This window comes from Chanodichthys erythropterus, chromosome 4 (genome assembly GCF_024489055.1).
Source record: "Chanodichthys erythropterus isolate Z2021 chromosome 4, ASM2448905v1, whole genome shotgun sequence".
Lineage (NCBI taxonomy): Eukaryota > Metazoa > Chordata > Actinopteri > Cypriniformes > Xenocyprididae > Chanodichthys > Chanodichthys erythropterus.
Window position 1 is genome coordinate 39,339,371 of NC_090224.1, and position 23,243 is coordinate 39,362,613.

General features: G+C 38.5%; 1 protein-coding gene across 4 annotated transcripts in view; it reads left to right on the forward strand.

The window, feature by feature from the left end:
* The window catches only part of ptprk (protein tyrosine phosphatase receptor type K), a 177,196-nt gene that overhangs the window by 92,309 nt on the left and 61,644 nt on the right, over window positions 1–23,243 (forward strand). For all 4 annotated transcript variants that reach the window (XM_067384979.1, XM_067384977.1, XM_067384981.1 and 1 more), the window contains exon 7: window positions 3,160–3,453. In XM_067384979.1, coding sequence (XP_067241080.1) covers window positions 3,160–3,453 — 294 coding nt within the window. The remainder of the gene's footprint in view (window positions 1–3,159; window positions 3,454–23,243) is intronic.

Here is a 23,243-nt window from a genome sequence, read left to right on the forward strand (position 1 = left end):
GATGTCAAAGTGTGTGTGTGTGTGTGCAAGGGCAGCTCTTTTGTGCATTACTGCCACTGTGATTCGATTACTTGGTGAAATGTAATTTTGCCGTGTTGCTGTTAGTGGTGTCACACACACACACACACACTGGAATCAGATTACAGCATTAAAATAAGCCGGCTTTGATTGCACAGGGATACCAGCACCTCCTCCTGCAGGAACACACAATAAATCAATTAACTCTCATTCCTTCCTTTATTCCATTAAGAGCATTACACAGGTCGCTCATTTACACGAGCTCGAACGGTTTAAACACTCAGAGCAACGGCAGATTTATTCAGAAAATTAAAAAACAATCTACAGCTGCTGATTATATTGATAAAGTTCATTGCGATACGGTTTGAAATAAGCAGTACGAGACGAATGAGAGCCGGGTGAGACGCACACATCTTTATTGTTTCTCTTGACCACAGATGCACGTTTGATGAATGGCTATGCTGTTTTTAATTTTGTCATTTGAATATGAACATGTGAGATGTGATCGTCAGTGTTGGGGTAATGCATTGCTAGTAACCTGAGTTACACAATCAGATTACTTTCAAGTAACTAGTAATGCAATTACTTTTAATTTACAACAAAATATCCTGAGTTACAAGTTACTTTGTTATGGTTATCATAGTTCTAGGCCAAAAACAGATTCAGTATTTATCAAAATGAAATTAAACTGTGAAATACAATCCCAGAATACTACACAAACCTGCAATAATTAAATATGTTAAATTAAACAAATACTACTACTAATAAAACATACTTAGATAATAATAATAAAACATACTAATAATCAGAAATGACTTTAGATGAACAGCACATTTCCTTCATCCTGAAGCTTATTCAAAATGCCAAAAATTGAACTTTTTTTGTTGTTATTAAAAATCAAACATCAAGCCCAGCCCAGATGAGAAAAAGTAACGCAAAAGTAACTTAACACATTACTTTCCGTAAAAATTAACTAACGCAATTAGTTACTTTTTTTAGGGAGTAACGCAATATTGTAACGCATTACATTTAAAGGCAACACTGATAAAAAAGAGGTTAATTGATCTAATTTTGAAAATATTGAATATCAAAGTTTTTGTGTGTACTTGTTATGGGCGCAGTAATGTTTTTAGATTTGTGGAGTAAAAATTATATTTTTTGTTTTGAAGTGAAAAGATAAGATTAGACCTTTGGGGTAAGATGGGCCACCAAAATTGAGTGGTGGCATGTTGTTACTAGTGTTTTTATTGTTGAACTTAATACTTATTGTAATTCATTGGGTTGTTATTTATTAATTTCATGAGTTAGACGTACATTTCATTAAATCCTATAGGCTAATTGAGTAAAATCATGATGTTTTATGACATATCTTCAATTAAATCACGGTCAATTCAGTTTTAATTTCTGATTATTATCAAAGGCACACTATGTAAATTTTCGCCACTAGAGGTCGCTTATTCAAAACAAAGGCGTGGCTTGGTGACGTCTTGATTTCACAGAATCATGGGAGGTGTAGTCTTCACGTCTACAGCCGGTGGAAAAAATCGGGATGCGACTCGGGTAGAAATCATGTTCATGGATGAGATTATTAACGTTACTGTAGCGTATGTGCTGTTTATCACATATCGATATTAGGCATGGTAAAACACGGTACTCGCGGTAAATCAAGAAAACAAGATTTAAACAGTACGACTTACTGTGTTGAGCTATATAACATGATTAGTTTTCTGTCTGTAAATGTACGCAAACAGTGTCTCACCTGTCTAACAAAACACAGAATATATTAAAGCGTCTTTGGTGTTTCCATGGTTTCTACAAAATAATTCCCGGAAACCAAAGGTAACGCGGGTATGATGTCATCGATAGTCATCGAAAGTCAACAAAATATATAACATTGTTCTAGTGGATTTTCTAATCCAAAAATATTACATATTGTGCCTTCAGTGTTGAAAACAGTTGCTGCTTCATATTTGTGTTTCTTTCAGGATTCTTTGATCAATAGAAAGTTCAGAAGAACAGCATTTTTTTTACATCTTTTGTAACATTATAAATGTCACTTTTGATCAATTTAATATGTCCTTGCTGAATAAAAATATTAATTTCTTTCCCAAAAAAACTGTGGTTGATCAGTGGTGTCATTGTGCAGATATTTTGGTATAATAATGTATTTGAAGGTACTTTCTATGCAAGTGTCACCAACCAGAACTGCAAAAATGATGCTAAAAATAATAACTTAGGTTGGCCAGTATATACTGTCTGCTCATATATAAGCGTTTATGGACATGAATACTCAACAGGCGTGTGATTGGCGTGTTGCTTTGTGTTGTTTCTGAGCTTCATGTGGGCTGGTTAATTAACTGAAACAAATAGAGAGTTCAGGAGCCATCTGGGGTGGAAAGAGAGAGTGTGTCTCCATCTGATCGTCCCGCGCTAAACGGCGTCTCTCAGCGTGAGCTGTCTGTCGCTCCGGTGGACGGTCTCGCAGCTCTAAACGCCGCTTCACGGCTCCTCACCAAAATCAATGTGATGCTGATGAGGGAGAGCCTTTAATATGTCACCAAAACAAGCGTCAGGATGTCTCGTACTAACGCTGTCCTTCTATGCTCCATCTTGGTGATTTATTCATAATCATAAAGTCATCAGCAGTGTCCAGAGCATCTCCGATATGTGAGGATCTCTACACTTACACCCAGCAGAACAAACAGAAAAACAGCTTCATGCTTTCTGTTTTCCAATCCAGTAAAAAATAGATGACTAGCTTGTTTTATGTACGGATGAGATGTCTCTCCGCTTGTCTGCGAAGCCAAATGTATCTGCAAACGCGCACACAGTTACTAAAGGACCATCTGGATCGTCTGGTGTGGTGTAATACTGTCGTCATTTGCATGTATCGTTATGGTTTGCTTGTTGATTTAAGCATGTTTTTTTGTACTGCAGTAGTGTGATTACAGGTGCTTTTTTTAAATTAAATAAATTTGATAGAAAGTGATATCCAGAACATTAACCGATAATAATAACCCTCGATCAGAAATCACAAGCTCATTAACATATTTACTTTTTAATTCTGTGTGACATTGTTTGGATTAAAATATGATCACGTGTAGCTCAGTCTGTCTCTATGATTTCTCTTGCTTCTTCCAGAGCCCCCGAGACCCATCGCTCCTCCTCAGCTGCTGGCCGTCGGGCCAACATACCTGCTAATCCAGCTGAACGCTAACTCCATATTCGGGGACGGCCCCATCATCCTGAAGGAGGTGGAGTACAGGATGACCTCTGGAAGCTGGACAGAGACCCACGCCGTCAACTCGCCCAATTACAAACTCTGGCACCTGGATCCCGACACGGAGTATGAGATCCGAGTGTTGCTGACCCGACCGGGAGAGGGGGGGACCGGACAGCCCGGGCCGGCTCTCATCACCAGAACCAAGTGTGCAGGTTAGTCTGCTGGACTTCCTATTCATCCTTCTACTTGTGGTGCCATGAAATTTTTAACAAGTGCATTTTTTTTTATTCATTATTTTTGTGGGAGGTGCTCATGCTGGCAGCAGTTAAAGGATTAGTTCAGTTCAGAATTAAAATTTCCTGATAATTTACTCACCCCATGTCATCCAATATGTTCATGTCTTTCTTTCTTCAGTGGAAAAGAAATTAAGGCGTTCGAAGGAAAACATTCCAGAATGTTTCTCCATATAGTGGACTTCACTGGGGTTCAACGGGTTGAAGGTCCAAATGTCAGTTTCAGTGCAGCTTCAAAGAGCTCTACATGATCCCAGACGAGGAATAAGAGTCTTATCTAGAGAAACCATTGGACATTTTCTAAAAAAATAAACATTATATACTGTTTAACCACAAATGCTCGTCTAGCACTGCTCTGTGATGCTCCACATAATTACGTTGGAAAGATCACGCGTGACGTAGGTGGAAGTACCTCGGTAGATCACGCATGATCTTTCCAACATGATTACGTCATGCGTGGAGCATCACAGAGCAGTGCAAGACGAGCATTTGTGGTTAAAAAGTATATAAATTATTATTTTTTATTTTTTTTTAGAAAATGTCCAATGGTTTCTCTAGATAAGACTCTTATTCCTCGTCTGGGATCATGTAGAGCTCTTTGAAGCTGCACTGAAACTGACATTTGGACCTTCAACCCGTTGAACCCCAGTGAAGTCCACTATATGGAGAAAAATCCTGGAATGTTCTCTTTCGAACGCCTTAATTTCTTTTCGATTGATGAAAGAAAGACGTGAACATCTTGGATGACATGAGGGTGAGTAAATTATCAGGACATTTTAATTCTGAACTGAACTAATCCTTTAAAGCACTTTGGGGATATATTGCCAACATTTCAGGGATCCAGTCCTTTTGACTTAAGAAAAAAGCATAAGCTTTGAGTCGCTTAGTATGGCATGCTTGTTCACTGATTAAATGCCAATTCTTATTGAAAATGAATGACTTCCAGTCACATTGTCTTTGCAAATCATTGTCAGTGTAAATATTGAAAATTGAAAATTCTGTCATCAATTCTTCCAAACATGTATGACTTTCCTTTTGTGGAAAACTGTTTTCCTCCACACAATGTAAGTCAGTGGGGTCCAAAACAACATTGATCTTCACTGTATGGACGTTTGTCATACAGGTTTGGGATGACACAAGGGTGAGTAAATGATGACAAAATGTTATTTTTTGTCCCTCGAAGTGTAAATACTGGAGGTTTTCACCTAGTTTGCACAGGTGCATGGGTGTTCTTCTGTGTACACACTCCTGCTCTGATCATACACACATAAACACACACAAAAGCACAAAACGCAGGCTTTGGGCTCCCCTGGAGCAGATGGAGGTTCGGGTTCAGCTGCAGTTTCACAGCGATCCATAAAGTGACATTGAAACAAGGGTCCTCCTGTTCCTGCTGCAGCACACCTCCACTGAAAGTGTGTTTTTCCCCTCTCGGTGTGTTGTATTTGCACATAAATAATTGCCTGGAGCTTCTTCAGAAACATAATTGGAAAATAAAGTAAACAAGAGAGCGTGTGGAGCAGCTATCATCGATGCCACAAACCCTGTGTGTGTGTGTTTATATGTTAATCATGACTCAAACCATGCGCTGTATACCACCGCCCTTATAAAATTGGAAGTGTATGAGAGCAAACACTCAGTCACACTGCATATAAGGGCCTTGTGCCTTCATTTGAGCGCTGCGATGCCATTCTCTCCGCGGGTTTCCATGGCTCCCGTATTAAACGTGGCAAGACTCGGCGAGGACAGATATGCAGCTCGTATGAGGAGGCACGAAGCGACGACGGTCTTCCGGAGAGAAGAAGAGAGAGAGAGCAGCGTATGCATGGTTTCATTACAGAGAGATGCTCTGTGTCCCCAGTGGCGGCACAGTACGGCGGCCCACTCGCTCGCCGCCTGATTGAAATTCAAACAGGAGCCCCTCTCCCCCATCAGTCGCATTTGAACTTTCATATATTTTTTTTTATTTTGGCAAAAGACGTTTTCCAGGTCTGCTTTAGACGTGGCTTTAGATGGAGCGCTCGCTGGCTTTTTCATCTCCCTCTAGCCAATCACACGCTTATCTCACCTCGGACAGGGAGAACTGAGTGGAACCGGTGAATTTACACAATTACATTTAGATTGGTGCCAGTCTGCCCGAGTGCTCTGTTTAAATTCACATTTTCTCTCTCTCTCTCTCTGTCTCTGTCTGTCAGTTAGTTCCCTGCTAAACCTTATTGTCTGGCGCTTGTGTGGCGTGTGCACATTTCACATTTATCAATATTATTATGTTTGGCAGCATAGTTTATCTTGGTTGTGGGTATGCATTTTGAAAAGGGCGACAGAGAGGAGGCGTAACTTTCTGAACGAACATCGTCTCTTGTATGTGCCTGAGCACAAGCCAAACACACTGATTCTTTCCTCTTAAAGACTCACTGAAGCTCCCCAGCCGTGTGTGTGTGTGTGTGTAGCTCATAATTAGGTGTGGCTTTATCACAGTTGTGTTCCTGAAACCTCTGAGATCAGCAGAAGCCCCTCGGGCCTGAACTGAGCTAAAAACTATTGCTCAGAGCTGTCCCGCTGCTTTTTTGAAATTTTCCAGGTTTGTCCCAAATACCTGGAGAAGAACGCTATCCGTCAGCATCCCCATTCATCTCAAAGGTCGCTCTGTTTTCAGACTATTAAAACGTGGGAGATTTACTGGAGTGGTTTTCAGGAAACTTAAGCGAAAATCTCCGATTGATTTCTAGTTTTGTTGCTTTTTAGAAGACATGGTTCTGATATTAAACCTACATTATCACTCTCTGAATAGATTTGGCATGTTAATGAATATGGCAGTGTCAATGTATTTGCTGTGAGCATGTAAGATATGCTGCTGCATGAATAGACATACATAAATCCTCTAGCAGATCTAGGCAGGTGGAGCTGGGGAGGTGGAGGGGTTCAGAGGAACTCGCTTACAGAAAACACTAAACCAGACGATTTGAAAGTTGAGCATGCAATCTCATTGGCTGCAGAATCAACAGAGGCCAGTCAACTTGTGCCATGCACTAATGATGTGATTGATAACAGATTGCATAAAGGAATTATCAGTCTGCGCCATCTACACTGTAAAAAGTAATACGCTATATCTACTCCATAAAATTTTGGCAACAGATTACAAGCAATATTATTAATTAAATTCAACAAATAGAATTGATTTAGGATTAATCAGATTGATTCCTTAAATGTCAACCATTTAAAATGAGTAAAATGTAAAGAAAAATATCTGAATAACAGACGTCAAAGATGAATTAAGAACTCTTTATATTTCATTACCAAAACTGAAGACACCTGATGATAACAAGCAGAATCACTGAAGGAAAGAGAAACACAAGAATTAACCAAGGTTTAGATGTTGATGTTGATTTTATTGAAAATGTTTGGTCACCACTATGTCGATCGGTGTTCCATTTAGTTGTGTAATTTGATCCTTTGCTTTTTATGTCAGTTTGTGGCTTTTGTAATGGTGTTTGTTAATTTTACACATTTTAAATAGTTGACTTTTAAGCAATTAATTTGATTAATTCTAACTCAATTTTTATATGTTGAATTTAATTAATAATATTGATTGTAATCTGTTGCCACAATTATATTGAGTAGATAGAACATATTACTTTTTACAGTGTAGAGTTTCATGACCGAACTAGATAATTAAAAGTTTTCATTCCTATAGACTAATTATTCTGAGCACAGTTTGAGATGTTGTTCTGTCTGAAACGTGTGGGATTACTAACGGCTTTTTGTCAAGAGAAACATAAGAAGCCGTAGCCTTCAGCATTTGCTCTCAATTTAATCATATTGCTGTGTCAGAGAAACATCTGAGATATTAAGGGGATCTCATTTGTGATTTGTGAATATGAAACTAGATTCAGTTCCTCCTGATGTCATGGGAATGTAATCTTTTTCACAACGAAAAGTTACAGCAGCAGAGGTGATCTTTCTGCTCAGGAACATTCCCTCTCTGCTGAACTGTGAGAGTTCAGAATGGAAAAGGTTATGTCTGATTATTTTTTTGTAGACACTGCATGGAGATGGAGAATAATGCATTGGAATGCAGGTGCTCATGTGTCCTGATTATCACAGCAAGAAAAACCATTATGACAATGTTCTCTCCCCTGCCTTTTTATTTTGTATAAATGTCAAGCTATTTCCCTAAAATAGCAAATTGATCATGTTTCCCATGATTCCCTGCTAAATAAATGAGAAGTCAAACATTGCCTCAGTCATCATTGTACAAGTCAGTGCAATGTCTATAATGATGTCTGGAGAAATAAGCGTGAACTGGAGATGGAATTGAAGCGGTGGCCTTTGCTCGACACTGCTCTGATGCAACGCAGACAGACGCCGATCAGGATTTATTGAACACTCGTTTCTAAAATAAAAAAATGGCTTTATCACAACTAAAAGAGATCTACTTTGAGATCCATTTATAATATGAATTGAAGAGAACCGCCCTCAGTTCAGTTTTGGGTCCACTGAAAGAGGTGTGACTTTGATTCTCGAGTGTGAACATGAGAGCTGCAGTTTCAATGTGATGTTTTGTTCTTTTAGTGTGTCATTTTTTATGTCCCAATTATAAACATTTCGAATGGTGATCCTCTTGAAGATTGAATGTTTTTGGCTGATCAATGGTAGTGTTCAGGAAATCTGTCTGAAAACAGTCATATATTATTTTCCATTTTTGGCATTTGCCTAGTTTGAGCTGTTTGTTGAAGCACAGACAGCCCTGTCACTTAATTGTAGTCATCTGTCTGCTTTCTTTTACTATACAAATTGGTGTATTGCAAACTTCCAGTATGTTCGGGTACGTTTGAAAGTCGTATTCCCATGTGTCTGATAGCCAGAGGGCAGGATGTAGCGGCACATCTGTTTTTTCTGCTCTCTCTCTCTTTCTTACTGTGCCGTCTCTCCCCATCAGTCTCTGCCTGTAATGCTGTGCCTTCAGAGGAGACCGCCACCACAGCTTGCTTTCTGACAGCAGAGGAAACAGTGGGAAAATGGTGTCTCTTCTTCACCTCCAAGTCAAATCCCTCGCTCCAGCATCAGCGCTGGTGAGATGGAAAGGGCTGTAATGACACTGTCGGAGTCACACCGGCTCCCAAAATCTCTTCAGCTGCACACCTTTGATAATGGATGCTTATTGGGGGCATCAACACATTTTCAAAAATGTGTACTACATCCGTGAAAGGTCCAGAATTTATAGCAGAAAAATCTTATTCCATTCCCGGCTTTCATAGCTTTTGATTTTTATTCTGTTTTATTCACATTCTGTTTATTTTATTAATGTTTATTAATTGCATTTATGTCAAGAAAATGTAATACTACTGCAGTTTGTATAGTGGCAGTATTCCACTCTGAACACAAACATAGACCTTTCCTGTCTAGATAAACAAGGTTTGTTGAAACAGGAAGTAATAGGAAAAGTACTCTGATCTTTGCTCTTTGACCATTTACTACAAAAAGACAGCTGGCAAAGTGTCTGCATTGTGTGTTTCTACCCAACAGTAGCTGAGTTGAATGGCTACACAAGTCTAAACAGGACTTGGTTTCGAACCATCACACAGGAGATTAATTAACCGACTGATTACAAAGTCACAAAGCAATTAACAACACCACATAATGAGAAAACATACATGCTCGATTGCAGGAAATAAGATCTTTGGGTTGGAAATGCTTGGAGAGTCATCAATATCTAATAGTTATTGGATATCCATCCCCCAAAAATAAGGATGAAGAATTGTCTGTCCATTAATGTGGAGAGTCCGAAGACGTTCAGGCCAAGTATACGGATTGATGACATCCACACAAGCCAGGACGAGTTGTCATTATGTGGTCCACACAGCAGAGTATAATTTAGAAATGTATAGAAAATATCACCATAAACCACTTGCAAATGAAAGCTGTGTAGATAGAGAACATCAGGGGTCCCAGCACTGAGCCCTGAGGTACCCCGGTGATGAGAGGAGTGCGTCTCGCTAGGACATCATTATAGGATATAAACCAGCAAAGTGCTGACCTGGACAGAATTAGCATGGAGTTGTGTAAGGATTCTCTGGCTTGCTTGAGTCCTGTGGTTATAGCAAGGAAAGCAGTTTGAGGCGAGTGACCACGTTTGAAGCCAAATTTCAATTAAGATTACATCTCATGGAAATCAAATTCTGGCACACATAAGGAATTGGCTCTTTAGCCCAGTGACTAAGTGTTTTTTGTAATCAAGTAATGTTAAAGTATAGTAGCATAATAAGTATGCTGAATAAATATAAATTGAAGGACCCATGTGTAAAGAAGGTTTTTCCTGGTTCCAAATTAACTTGGAAGTCTATTAGTTTAATCCTTTAATGCATGATGTCCATTAATGTGGACAAATCTTTAACCCTTCAGGGTGTGATGGTACATCAAAACCATCATTGGAAATTAGCTTTGACCTTTAATTCTTATAATTCTATTCAAAATGGTGTATCCGTAATCTATTTAACACAGATGTGTTATTTTCTGGGGGGAAAAAATCCTTGTTTTTTTTTTTTGTGTGTGTGTGGGCGCATTCGTGTGTTCGTGTCCAGACTGTGTGTTTTGTTCTGTTTGACTTTGACCACAGTGTGTAGGTATAAGGTTGTGTGGTAGCGAGAGAGAAAAGGTGCTGTAATTATCATGAACTAAATGAGTGTGTGCGGTTATAGTGCTGATTGTGCTGAACGCGGGCTCTCCGAAGGCCCACGTGCGCGCCATGCTCGATTTAGCAGGCCAATTTTCAATTAAGCTACATCACAAATGAACATCGGCCATTTCAGGAAACATCGGCTTCCCATTTTTTCTGCCTATGTGGCAGAATGTGAGATTGGATGAATCTAGTCGCTAATTGTCATCGTCCGTCAAGGTGAAAGCCCTCTGGGTAAGGACAATAAACATGCCTCTTGCAGCATGCCTTATGTTCTCTCTGCATTTAAACAGACTGGACGAAATCATGTGCTCATTATTAGATACTGTGGTAAATCTTATAAGTGGATATTGATGGATTTTTTTACATATAGTAGAGTGCATTGTTTTGTAAAAGTTGACACATGAAATGTTGTTATGAAGCCAATTGTAAATAATGAAGCCAAGTGTCTACAGCTCGAATGGTGGACTTTCAAATGAATGTGCAATACTCAATAGTCCCTAAGCTCTATTGATAGCATTTGTGGCATTATATTGAACAGACGCAAAATCTTGACAGCCACCCAAGCTCTCCTTGGCGCGTTCATGGGAATCCATAGCGATGTCCAAATCATTGTTTTGAATGGCATCGAGTACATTTTTTGGATGAATTTTTCAATTAAGTTTCAGTTGTAGCCTAAACTGTGCTAAATTTTGGCCTCAGAAGGAATCATTAGCTGGGGAATTACAGCTTATTTTAGTGCCATTTTCTAGCTTTGCTTTGGGTGAATAGACTGAAGAAATATATGGTGGTTTGTTAATATCAGAATATTATGTGTTTTCTCTCATGAATCACTTGTATTTAGAGGCATGCCAGCTCAACAGAAACCATTACTTGTTTCTGAAAGAAGAGTTTGTTGTGTTACACACACGCTTCACGCTTTCTATCAATCTAAATGAAGTGTGTTTGTGCAAGTGCTTGAGTAAGTAAGCCTGGCCGCTGGAACGTGTCAGCTGTGTCTTCACCTCAGGACTTGTTTTGTGTTGTGCTTTGTCCACTAATGATTTCAGTAAGATGATTTGCACTCGTAGAGTCTTTCAAGGCAGCTGTAATAACCTTAATTTTAACGTTCGATCCATAGAAGATTTTAAGAGGTCATTAAGCCCATTAGCCTGTGGTTTAAGACGATTGATTAGGTCTTGAGAGACATTGATCAGGCACCTCGAGTGTGTGTCGTAGAGGGGAATAAATGAGAATGTTTCTCACATACTCATTTGTTTCCCTTCTCTCATTAAACGTGCATGTGTTTGTGTGAAACACACCTACATGTCCTAGTTTCTTCTGAGAGCGGTCGCGCTTTACACCTCGGCTTCCTATTTTACTGTAGGAGTTCGGATCCTGTTTGTGTATTTACTCAATATTCTGTGTCCCAGCCTATCTCATAAAGAGCGCAGGTCTGCAGATCCAGCAGACAAACATCATAAAGCCTGGAGATTATCAGTTTATGTCCAGAGAACGTTATTTAAATGGAAATTACTTCCTCTCCTGCCACACGCTGTATTTTATTTGAGCTCTTTGCCACGCGTTGCTGGTGCTGGATATTAATGTTAATGGTGCTTGTGTCTTTTCAGCATTCAGATGATTTTCTCCACTCTTAACATATTGTAGGTGTTTATAGGTCTTTTAATGGCTTCGTATGGGGGAAAAAAGTCGTCATAGGAAGGAACACGCTCTGGTAGGCCATTTATTCTGAACAACAGTGTTGGCCTAATGGATCAGTGCTGCCATATCTTCAACTGCGAAGCAAATCACCTTAAAGTGAACGTTTTTTTCCACTCTGAAAATGAAAAGAAAGGAACAAAAATATACAAAGTTTCCAGCGACAACCATTATTTTTCTTTCCACACTGAAAGTGCTGCCTGCTGCAACAAAATCACAGCTAATAAGAAAAGTTTTCTTTGACTAATATCGCATATGTTTTCTGCCGTATAATTTCTGGTTCTAAACTTCCACAATCAGTCTCTCCTTATCTATGCTCCTCATGAGGCTTGATCGACACGGGGTCGAATCCATTCTCCATTTTCCCATCACATATCACACCAGAAAGGCATATATTTTTAATAAAAATTAAAATAATGTTCAAAAAGTGCAAATAAACTGCCTAAAAAGTGTTTAATAAAAGTGTTTATTGGGTAGGGTTAGGGGAAGGTTTATTCTCCCAATAAGGCAGCATCCATTTAATAATTTTAATAAATACAATCATTTACGATCTATGATATTATTGCATCCAAAATACTGAGGTGCAAATAGTGTCTGCCAATATAAGGTATAGATAGCATCGAATTACTATGTACACTTATTGCAAAGTACTGAAACTTTACACAGGGTGTAAATAGCATTTATTGACAGTGCCATGTTTAATATGCATAAGGAGCACTGCTTTGGTCCAATGAGGATTAAGTGTGGGCGGGGCTAACAGAACAAAAGGCTGACAAAATGTTGCTTGTCATAGTTGGTTATGCCAAAAACTAGCACCATAGACACCATAACACCAGACACAGTGTGAAGTAATTTGTCTGTGACACAATCACAGCCAATCAGAACACATCTGATTTTTAATATAACTATATCAATGTTATAATCGGATTGATTGCTCATTCAGAATGAAAAGCCTTCCTGTAAACAGCTCAGTGAGCTTGACCTCAAATAATCTGACCGGAAATTGTAACCATGTAAACCCCTGAGTTTAAAGGTGCCGTAGAACGTGTTTTCAAAAGATGTCCCCTGAATGTGTCTGTGAAGTTTCAGCTCAAAATACCCCATAGATTTTTTATTATTCAGTTTTTTAACTGCTTATTTTGAGGCATCATTAAATATGCACCGATTCAGGCTGCTTTCCCTTTAAATCTCGTGCTCCCCGCCCCCGAGTTCTCGACTATATATGTATAATACATTGCATAAACAGAGTTCACACAGCTAATATAACCCTCAAAATGGATCTTTACAAAGTGTTCGTCATGCAGCATGTCTAATCATGTAAGTATAGTATTTATTTGTAAATTTGTAAATCCGTGGCTAAAGCTAACATTACACACTGTTGGAGAGATTTATAAAGAATGAAGTTGTGTTTATGAATTATACAGACTGCAAGTGTTTAATAATGAAAATAGCGACGGCTCTTGTCTCCGTGAATACAGTAATAAATGATGGTAACTTTAACCACATTTAACAGTACATTAGCAACATGCTAACGAAACATTTAGAAAGACAGTTTACAAATATCACTAAAAATATCATGATATCATGGATCATGTCAGTTATTATTGCTCCATCTGCCATTTTTCGCTGTTGTTCTTGCTTGCTTACCTAGTCTGATGATTCAGCTGTGCACAGATCCAGACGTTAATACTGGCTTGTGTAATGCCTTGAGCATGAGCTGGCATATGCAAATATTGGGGGCGTACTTATTAATGATCCCGACTGTTACGTAACAGTCAGTGTTATGTTGAGATTCGCCTGTTCTTCGGAGGTCTTTTAAACAATTGAGATTTATATAAGAAGGAGGAAACAATGGAGTTTGATATTCAACTATGCCGAGGTAAATTCAATTTTTCATTCTAAGGCATCTTTAACTACTTTCTCAAACAGATATAAACGAATATGTCAATTGGACTGCAAAGTTTAGTATTCGTATAAACTGAACTTTATGAAATTTGAAATCAGATTGAATTCATTCAGATTGTCAGAAACTTGTTACAAGTGGCATAGTGTTAAATTTTGGTATTCACCATCTACTTTCATATATGAAAAAGAGCAGCATGAACTTTCTGCAGATGCTCTTATTTTTTTCTTTGCTTGTATGTTTTTTGAAGCACTCTGATGTTTCTGGTTGACCGTTCCTTTAATTCACCCTCCGTGTGCTCTCGGCCCTGTGTTTCACTCACTCCACCTCGGCAAGCTGAAGTGGGTTTGTGCACATATAATGATATTTATTCCCTGCCCTTATTACCCATAATCCTGTGCGAGTGCAGCGGTTAAGGTGTGTGTTGACTCTGTGTGCTTATCAGGTCCTCAACAGTCCTCATTTGAATTTCAAAAAAGCCAATTGGATGAACATGCTGTTGGAGTGCAGGTACGCGGTCCGTTTTACCTTTTACTGCCCTTTCATCTACCATCCGTCTCTCTCTCTCGTCTCACACTTCTACAGCCGCCTTCCTCAGGGAAAACAACAAAAAAAACACATAAACCACAGCCTATTTCCACATGCTGAATCTGAATTCAACATTTTCAATCTCCCCACACAATAAAATCCCAATATATTACCGAACTGTAACCCCCCACAGCCAGTCCCCAACCCGATGAATAAAACATGACATGGAAAAAGAGCTTGCGACCAAATATTACCCCATCAGAGGAGAGGTAATCTACTGCACACGCCAGTGCTACTGCTTCAGAAGTTCAGTCTGACGATCAGTGTTCCTGTAAGCGCTTGCTCTCGCACAGACGGGGGAAACTCCTTACGGAAGACAGACGCGAGAAATATCTGGGAGAAAGTGAGGGATTTCTTCAGCTTTTGAAGTCCACCCCAATGAACATTCATTTTCAGTATAGAGTGTCAGAAATCTCGCACAGCATTGATTAACTCAGGAAAATGCTTGAACGGTGCAGAGATTTCAAGCTCAACTGCGGCACATACGGAAGCCCACAGGGTTCACACTTTACGATCTGTTGTCTGTTTTGTTTCTTGTGATTTCTTGACAGAACAAGTTATCTTGAGATGACAGAATGACAGAAAAATAACATATAACTTTATTGAATTATGTTATTATTATTACTGTTTTTTGTTGATGCGTGAACTTATTTGTATCAAATAATCGCAGTGAGATTTGTGCTTTATTACTTTTCATATGAAACAGTCTCAGCTTTATCACTAAATATAAATTCTCAGTTTTAACACTAAATTCACTCAATAAATGTGTATTGTGTCTCTAACAGGCTTGGGAGGGTTACTTTAAAAATGTATTCCGTTACAGTGTTACTTCCAAAATCCAAGTACCACAATATGAAAGTAATGTAATCTGATTACTTATATATATATATATATATAGAAAGAAAGAAAGAAAGAAAGAAAGAAAGAAAGAAAGAAAGAAAGAAAGAAAGAAAGAAAGAAAGAAAGAAAGAAAGAGAAATTTGGGGGGAATCAACTATACTATAAACAAATTGGATTTTTAGATTTAATGTTAATTATTTCTTCTCAATTTCTACAAGTTTTTAAATGTTACACGTTCCATATTTTTGAATGGGTCAGACAGCCACTGTTTAAATGTTTAAATTTAAACAATGAATCGGAATAGAAACATAATTATATCATTTAATATAAATGTGAAATTTAAATGTTGTGCAGCTCAGTTTTTGAGTGTCGATCATTATATCTAAAAATAAATAGCAATTGAATAAATAGTTTCTGTTGTTAATTTAGCCTTCAATATTATAATAATGTATCGACAGGGTTTACAGCATTAGTTGAGAGAGATTATTTATCTCAAATATGAATAGAAATAAATAAATAATCAATAAAATGGTGAAATCTGTGTCAATACCCAACCATGATCATTGTATGTCTGTTGCATGCGACGCAACAAGCAATCTGAGTGACTACACGGATCATGGCAGCTCAGTTCAGGTTAATTTACATTTTATAGAAGATAAATCAAAGATACTACTGTGGAAGATGAGTAAATCATTTCATATACGTTACAAATATTTCCATATCATTGAACGTAATCTGTCTCTGACCTTCATAAATGTTTTTTTAAGTTCTTCATAATTAAATTAACATGTTAAATTGGCAGTCCTAATATTTATTATATTTTGTAATGTATATCAACGATATGAATTATGTTGCATGTTGAAGGAATAGCTTGTATATAGTAGCTAACGTGTGTGTTTGTGTAGGAGTGCAGTTAATGTCCTCCCATCATCTTCCAGTGCACTAGTGCATGAACAAGAGCTTCGGCCGTTAACACTGCTCATTATACTCACTCACACCTCAGAGCGGATACACCGCGCCACACGAGTCTTACTGAGAAAAACACTGATACGGACCAGCTACTGTAGCTGCACTGAAGCTATTATCTCTGCGCAGTACAATATTTAAGAGTCTTTTCAAATATATTATTATCAGATTATTTTCTCATTTCAAGTGTTTATCTCCCCACAGACAAACAAAGCAGAGGTGACAGTGATGAACAGATGAATTAATTAAAAATAAACAAAAAATAAACTGAAGAATTTAACTAAATATTGTTATTTTTTGTAATAAATATTATACTATTATGTTGTAAAGCGCTGCAAGACGTGTCTCAGGCATCTGCACGAGGATTATTTGAACTATCTGAATGAACTTATTCTCTGGACAATGGATCAGACTTCAAATGAGAGTGAAAGTGGACAGTTTACAGCGGTGTGTTTGATCATTAGAGTTCACTCGACTGTAACGCTGCTCAATCTAAACTAAAATAGCGTCTAAATTACCATTTTCTCTCATGCTGCTGGTTGGAAGAGCTTACATGTTACTGGAAGAGATACTCTAAAAAACAACCCAAGTTGGGTTGAAAATGGACAAACCCAGTGAGTTGGGTTGTTTTGACCCAGTGGTTGGGTTAACCTGCTGGGCAGTTTTATTTAACTCAACTATTGTTTAAAAATGACTATATGTCTGGATTAAAATGAACCCAAAATCAGACACAAATGTTTAATTATTCTTCATTAAACGTATTAATAAATGTTAATTTCCAAAATACTTTGGGTTCATTTTAAGCAATAAATACAGTGTTTTTTTCCATTTTCAACCCAACTTGAGTGTTTTTATCCCCCATTTTTTAGAGTATACAAATTTAAAAAAAAAAAAATGCTGTAATGCTGCTGAAAAACGTACTTAATTTTCCATTTTTTCTCTTTGTTTCTGACATTTCTTTTCTACCAGAATAATAATATCTGAAGGATCATGTGACACTGAAGATGCTGAAAATTTAGCTTCGATCACAGGAATAAATTACAGCATGTTCACATAGAAAACAGCTGAAATACTATTTCAAAACATTACTGTATTTGTGATCAAATAAATGCAGCCCGGGTGAGCAGAAGAAAACATCACAACACGTCTGAGCCGTGCGGTGTTGATTTGGCTGCATTGGCACTGCTGGTTCCAGCGTCTCGTGAGGTTGTGGAACGGAGCTGTTGAGTTTATATGGTAATGTGGTCTGAAACGTAACGATAACGGCACAGCGAAAACAGAAGTGCTTTTGCTCTCGAACACACAAACACACAGTTTCTGGTGATTCCATTCAAAGTGCTGCTGAAAATTAATCATGCAATATGCAAACAGTGTTCAGATGAGACAGCGCAGAGATGGGCAATACATTATGTAATGAATTTATCATTCTCTGTCTGAACAATATCTCCATCTGTTGCCCTGTGCTTCGTTTCTCTCTGATAGTAATAGAGCTCTCTGGAGAGATTGTGTGTGTGTGTGTGTGTGTGTGTGTGTGTGTGTGTGTGTGTGTGTGTGTGTGTGTGTGTGTGTGTGTGTGTGTGTGTGTGTGTGTGTGTGTGTGTCGGGATAATAGTGCTTTCAATCGCACCCATCTCAGAAGCTAAAAGCTATGCAGTCTATGCACATGTTCAGAGAGAGAGAGCGATGGAAGGTGCGACATCAGTCGCTTAATTGAAAATGTTGATGTGTTGATCGTTAAGGGGGGGGGCTGCGAGATTGCCCCGTTGCTTTATGGGTAATTGATATGATGCTGCTGTGACACGCTCACTGTTTCATTTTCCCCATGGGAATAGTGTGAATTAGTTTTTTTTTCTTTTTTTTTTTCTCTTTTCTTTCTCTCCGCTCCCTCGGGGAGAGACAGTGGAAGGCGACACGCTCGTTTTTTTATGATTATCTTTTCTCCCTCCCTCGCTCTCTCATGTCCGCTGCCACTGAAGAAGTGATTTATTAGCGCTTGTCAGAGGAGGATAAAAGGTGAAACATAATCAAGTGTGGGATGCATTGAGGCCTGCGTGTGTGTGTGTGTGTGTGTGTGTGTGTGTGTGTGTGTGTGTGTGTGTGTGTGTGTGTGTGTGTGTGTGTGTGTGTGTGTGTGTGTGTGTGTGTGTGTGTGTGTGTGTGTGTGTGTGTGTGTGTGAGATGCACTCTCATGCCTTGAAAGAACGCTGGATCTTTTGAATTTCCTCCTCTTCCTCTCAACAGAAGCACTGGATTGAATATTTAGAGCGTCTTTGGATTGTGTGCTTGTAATGATTAAATCAGCTTCATCGAGTGAACTGAAAAAAAAACCAGGCCGCTGTGATCCGTCTGACAACAGGTTTAACATTCATTTATAACATTTAGTTTAAAGGTGCCCTAGAATTGAAAATTGAATTTACCTCGCCATAGTTAAATAATTAGAGTTCAGTACATGGAAATGACGTACAGAGAGTCTCAAACTCCATTGTTTCCTCCTCCTTTTGTAAATTTGATTTGTTTAAAAGACCTCAGAAGAACAGGTGAATCTCAACATAACACTGACTGTTACGTAACAGTCGGGATCATTAATATGTATGACCCCAATATTTGCATATGCCAGCCCATGTTCAAGGCATTACACAAGTCAGTATTAACTTAACTTGTGCACAGCTGAATCATCAGACTAGGTAAGCAAGCAAGAACAATAGTGAAAAATGGCAGATGGAGCAATAATAACTGACATGATTCATGATATCATGATATTTTTAGTGATATTTGTAAATTGTCTTTCTAAATGTTTCGTTAGCATGTTGCTAATGTACTGTTAAATGTGGTTAAAGTTACCATCGTTTCTTACTGTATTCACGGAGACAAGAGCCGTCGCTATTTTCATTATTAAACACTTGCAGTCTGTATAATTCATAAACACAACTTCATTCTTTATAAATCTCTCCAACAGTGTGTAATGTTAGCTTTAGCCACGGAGCACTATCAAACTCATTCAGAATCAAATGTAAACAGCCAAATAAATACTATACTTATGCAATTAGACATGCTGCATGATGAACACTTTGTAAAGATCCATTTTGAGGGTTATATTAGCTGTGTTTATGCAATGTTTTATAGAGCTCGGGGGGCGGGGGCGTGGAGCACGAGATTTAAAGGGGCCGCAGCCTGAATCGGCGCATAGTTAATGATGCCCCAAAATAAGCAGTTAAAAAACTGAATAATAAAAAATCTATGGGGTATTTTGAGCTGAAACTTCACAGACACATTCAGGGGACACCTTAGACTTATATTACATCTTGTGAAAAAGGGTTCTAGGGCACCTTTAAAGCTGAGGTGTGGATATTAATAGATGTTTAGATACTTGTGTATTTAAAAAAGAGCTGTAAGACAGTCATTTGTCGGCAGACTCTGTAACGCTTCAGAAACATTGATCTGTTTGTTTGAGCGTCAACAAAACTGAAATCAAATCAGTGGTTAAACTAAAGCAAATCAAGGGCATAAATATCATACTTTTACTACTGACAATATAACAATCTTTATGACATTATAACACACTCATTTAGAATAACAACAATATTTGCCAACTTACAGTTAAATGTTTCTGTAAAAAGAAGTACATGCTGGTCATTCTGGCATCTTCTTCTGGCGCTTGTATTCGCAACTCATTTAACTTCTGCCCACGCGGCCTGAAGAGTTGTTGAAAGTTGTTCAATCTGATGAAAAATATTCTTCTTCTTTTTTTTTTCTTTTTTTTAAATAACTTGTACCACTATATCAAGTGCAAAAACACAAGAATCTGTCGATTCTGATTTCATTTTGAATTATCTGGGCTGTCAGGACACACGATGCACACTTTCCTTCTAACGTTCTGACACATTTGAACCCAGTCTTGATGTTGAATATATAAGTGTATAAGTGTATAAGTGTGTGTGTGTGTGTGTGTGTGTGTGTGTGTGTGTGTGTGTGTGTGTGTGTGTGTGTGTGTGTGTGTGTGTGTGTGTGTGTGTGTGTGTGTGAGACAGGTGGCACAAGCAAGATGAAGGACTGCTCACAAACCTCCCACCACCCATAATCTCACTCTTTCCCTTGTTTATTTGTGAAAACAAAGATTATGGTCTGTCCCTAGTTGCCTAGTAACACATAAGGGCCCTCTGTGCTTCATAGCGGGAGGGAGATTTGAGGCCTGACAGTAGAAAACATATGATGATGGAAAAAGCTTAAACTAATCCAGCTCTTCACACTCTAATAGTCCTGCAGACGAGAGACAGACAGATGGAGGGGAAGCCACAGAGGCGCTCGGAGAGAAACCGTATTCAGGAGGAAGTGGGATTTTATTAGGGTTTTAAACTGTGGCGGTGTGAGTCTGGTCTCTCTTTCTCTCCTGAAGTGAAAATGTTGTCGCTCCAATGCTCATCTTTCGAACTTCAAAAGGTCTCGAGGAATAATTGACCAGAAAATTCAGACTTTCTCATGCTTTGTCGTTTCAAAGATGTTCAGCAGAATGTCTGTGCTGCTCTTTTCCATAAAGCTGATAAAAACATACAAGGTCCATTTGCCTTATGCTCTATTCCAAGTCTTCTGAGAAACAAGCTGAAAATTAAAATATGTAGATAGATCAGTGTTTCTGAGCTCAGTTGTTGGGATCTCTTCTGATGTGAGATTAATGGGATCTTTTTCTCATGGGATCATCTGAGTTTCAGCAGAGTCCTCTGTTGGTTCTTTTATTTATCTCATTAATGACGTGGGGAAAGCGTTGAGATCTGATGGAGCTGCGATTGAGGTTTGCTCCGGGTCAACCGCAGGCAGAACGGTTGTGGTTCTGCTCAGTGAGAAGAGCTGACGGGTTAATTGGACTCCAGTAATTAGCAGATATCAAAGGTTCGTTATGCATTCATCCCTCGAGTCAGTCTCGCTTGGACACGGCGGCTCTTTACGGGAGTTTACACGTCGATTCAGCCGTCATCGACCGGAGCTGAAGGAGGACTGCTGGTGTATGTGTGACTTTGTTTCTGCCAAATGCAGAATCTCTACAGGAGGAAAGCCAGCTTTTCTTTGATAAGGTGTCAGTGTCAAGGCTGATGATAAAAGCTGCTTTAAGCTCGTTGTGGAGAGTGATTTAAGTAGAGCGTCTGTGATGTTAAAAGGTTATCAGGTTCCTCGTGTGTTTGTGAGCGACGCAGGCTTGAGGTGATGATTCTTCTTTATGCTTGCATGTGGAAACAAGATTTTTGTCCATTTTGCCACCTCCATTGAGAGGACTGGAAATGAGGGGGAGAGAGAGGCAGTGGGATCTACATCAAGTATCGCTCTCATGCACTTTACCAAGTTGGAAGTTCACAATTCAAACTTTCAGAATTGCAGTAAGCCACGGCTCCATCGAGGGATCAGGGTTTGGCTGGTTATAATGGGCCGGTTTGTCCCTGGAAGATACTTTTATACAAAATCTGTGACCTGGTAATCTTGAAAACATCAGTAGCTAACCCTGCTCAAATTGGCTCAAATCACACTGGCTGTAAATCTGAGTGTCAATGAGTGCAGCCAAGCAACTGCCAGTGAGATGAATGGGAACGCCAACGGATAACAGCTATCCAGCACACTAGGGCTTGGTGGGTGTTAACCCAAATTTCACAATTTGATATCGATTAATTTGGATATACAGTTTCTTCAAGCATCTTGGAGACGCTGCCGCAGTTCTTCTGGAATAATTCACAGTTTTTTTCTGTTTCTTGGTGTAATTCCAGATGGATTTGATGATGGTGAGACTCCTTGTGCATACAGAAATCTCACTGGATTAATGGCAGAAGGAATATTTGGAAATGTAAACTGATATTTTCTACTGATACACTACAGCAAAAGAGCACATCTACTGTGTCAGAAGAATTCAATAAAGAATAACATCAGATGATGTTGACTTAATTAGTGGTGTTAATTCATGCAAAATGGCTCCCAGCATGCATTTTGGCACAAATAAATTATGCAGCTGAATTATTTACTATTTCAATATGAATGTTTTGATTGTCACAATTGTTGAGGTTTGTATGAGTGTTAATGTCTGAGTCTCATCTACTACACAAGGTTGTGTCAACAGCTGAATTTGTTTATTACTTTTTCATCAATGCTTCAAATTCATAATTTAAGTCAGCCATGAAAGTACAGAAAAAAAAAACTGTTTAAACCATTTTAATGCAGTCATTTGACTGCCAACAGACAGTTGATTTTTCTCTTTATAAATGCAGAGTCATATTCTGAAAACACCTGCAAAAGTGAAGGGTCAAAAGCCTTAAACTAAATCAAACACATAATGGTAAACAAAAACATCTGCATTTAAACCACTTATAATTCTAGATAAGAACTTCTGTAGACATAAGACAGAAATAAAGTTTGTAATGAGTGAAGATGTAATGCTGGAGTTGTTTAATCATCCTCTGCTGAGATCTTGAGAGATTTAATGTCTTCTTTTATCTTCAGTTGATTTAATCTAATGCCAACCCAGTCTAATTTGAAAAACGTACCTGTGGGAACGTTTTCGTGAGTCGCAAAATACGTACTAACACGTACATATCATATGTTTTAAAATAACGTACCAGCAACACTACACCTAAACCTACCTGATAGTCTTAACAAAAGCAAATGTGACACAAAAAGCATCTGTAATCGTGCCGTTTCACTTGTTTAGATCTTTCTTTGAGTTCTTTTACCGTGACGCCTTACCCCAGATTCTTACCCATGGCTTCTTCGTCTTAAGTACAACTCCATATCAGCTGAGCTAGCAAGCGAGCTTGTTTTGTCAGAAAAGCAAAACATATGGAGCTGGTTAATCGATGCAAAGTCCAAAAATATATTTGCTTACAAATCGTGCACTCTGGTAAAAAAAAAGCGCTTTGAAGTCATATCATAATATTGTGCAAGTCTTTATTAATCCATAATTTACTGCTTCTAATGTTCATTTCTGTTGGAAACTGCAGTGATATGTACGTATTGTTACGTATTTTGGTGACTCGCGAAAACGTTCCCACAGGTACGTCTTTCCTA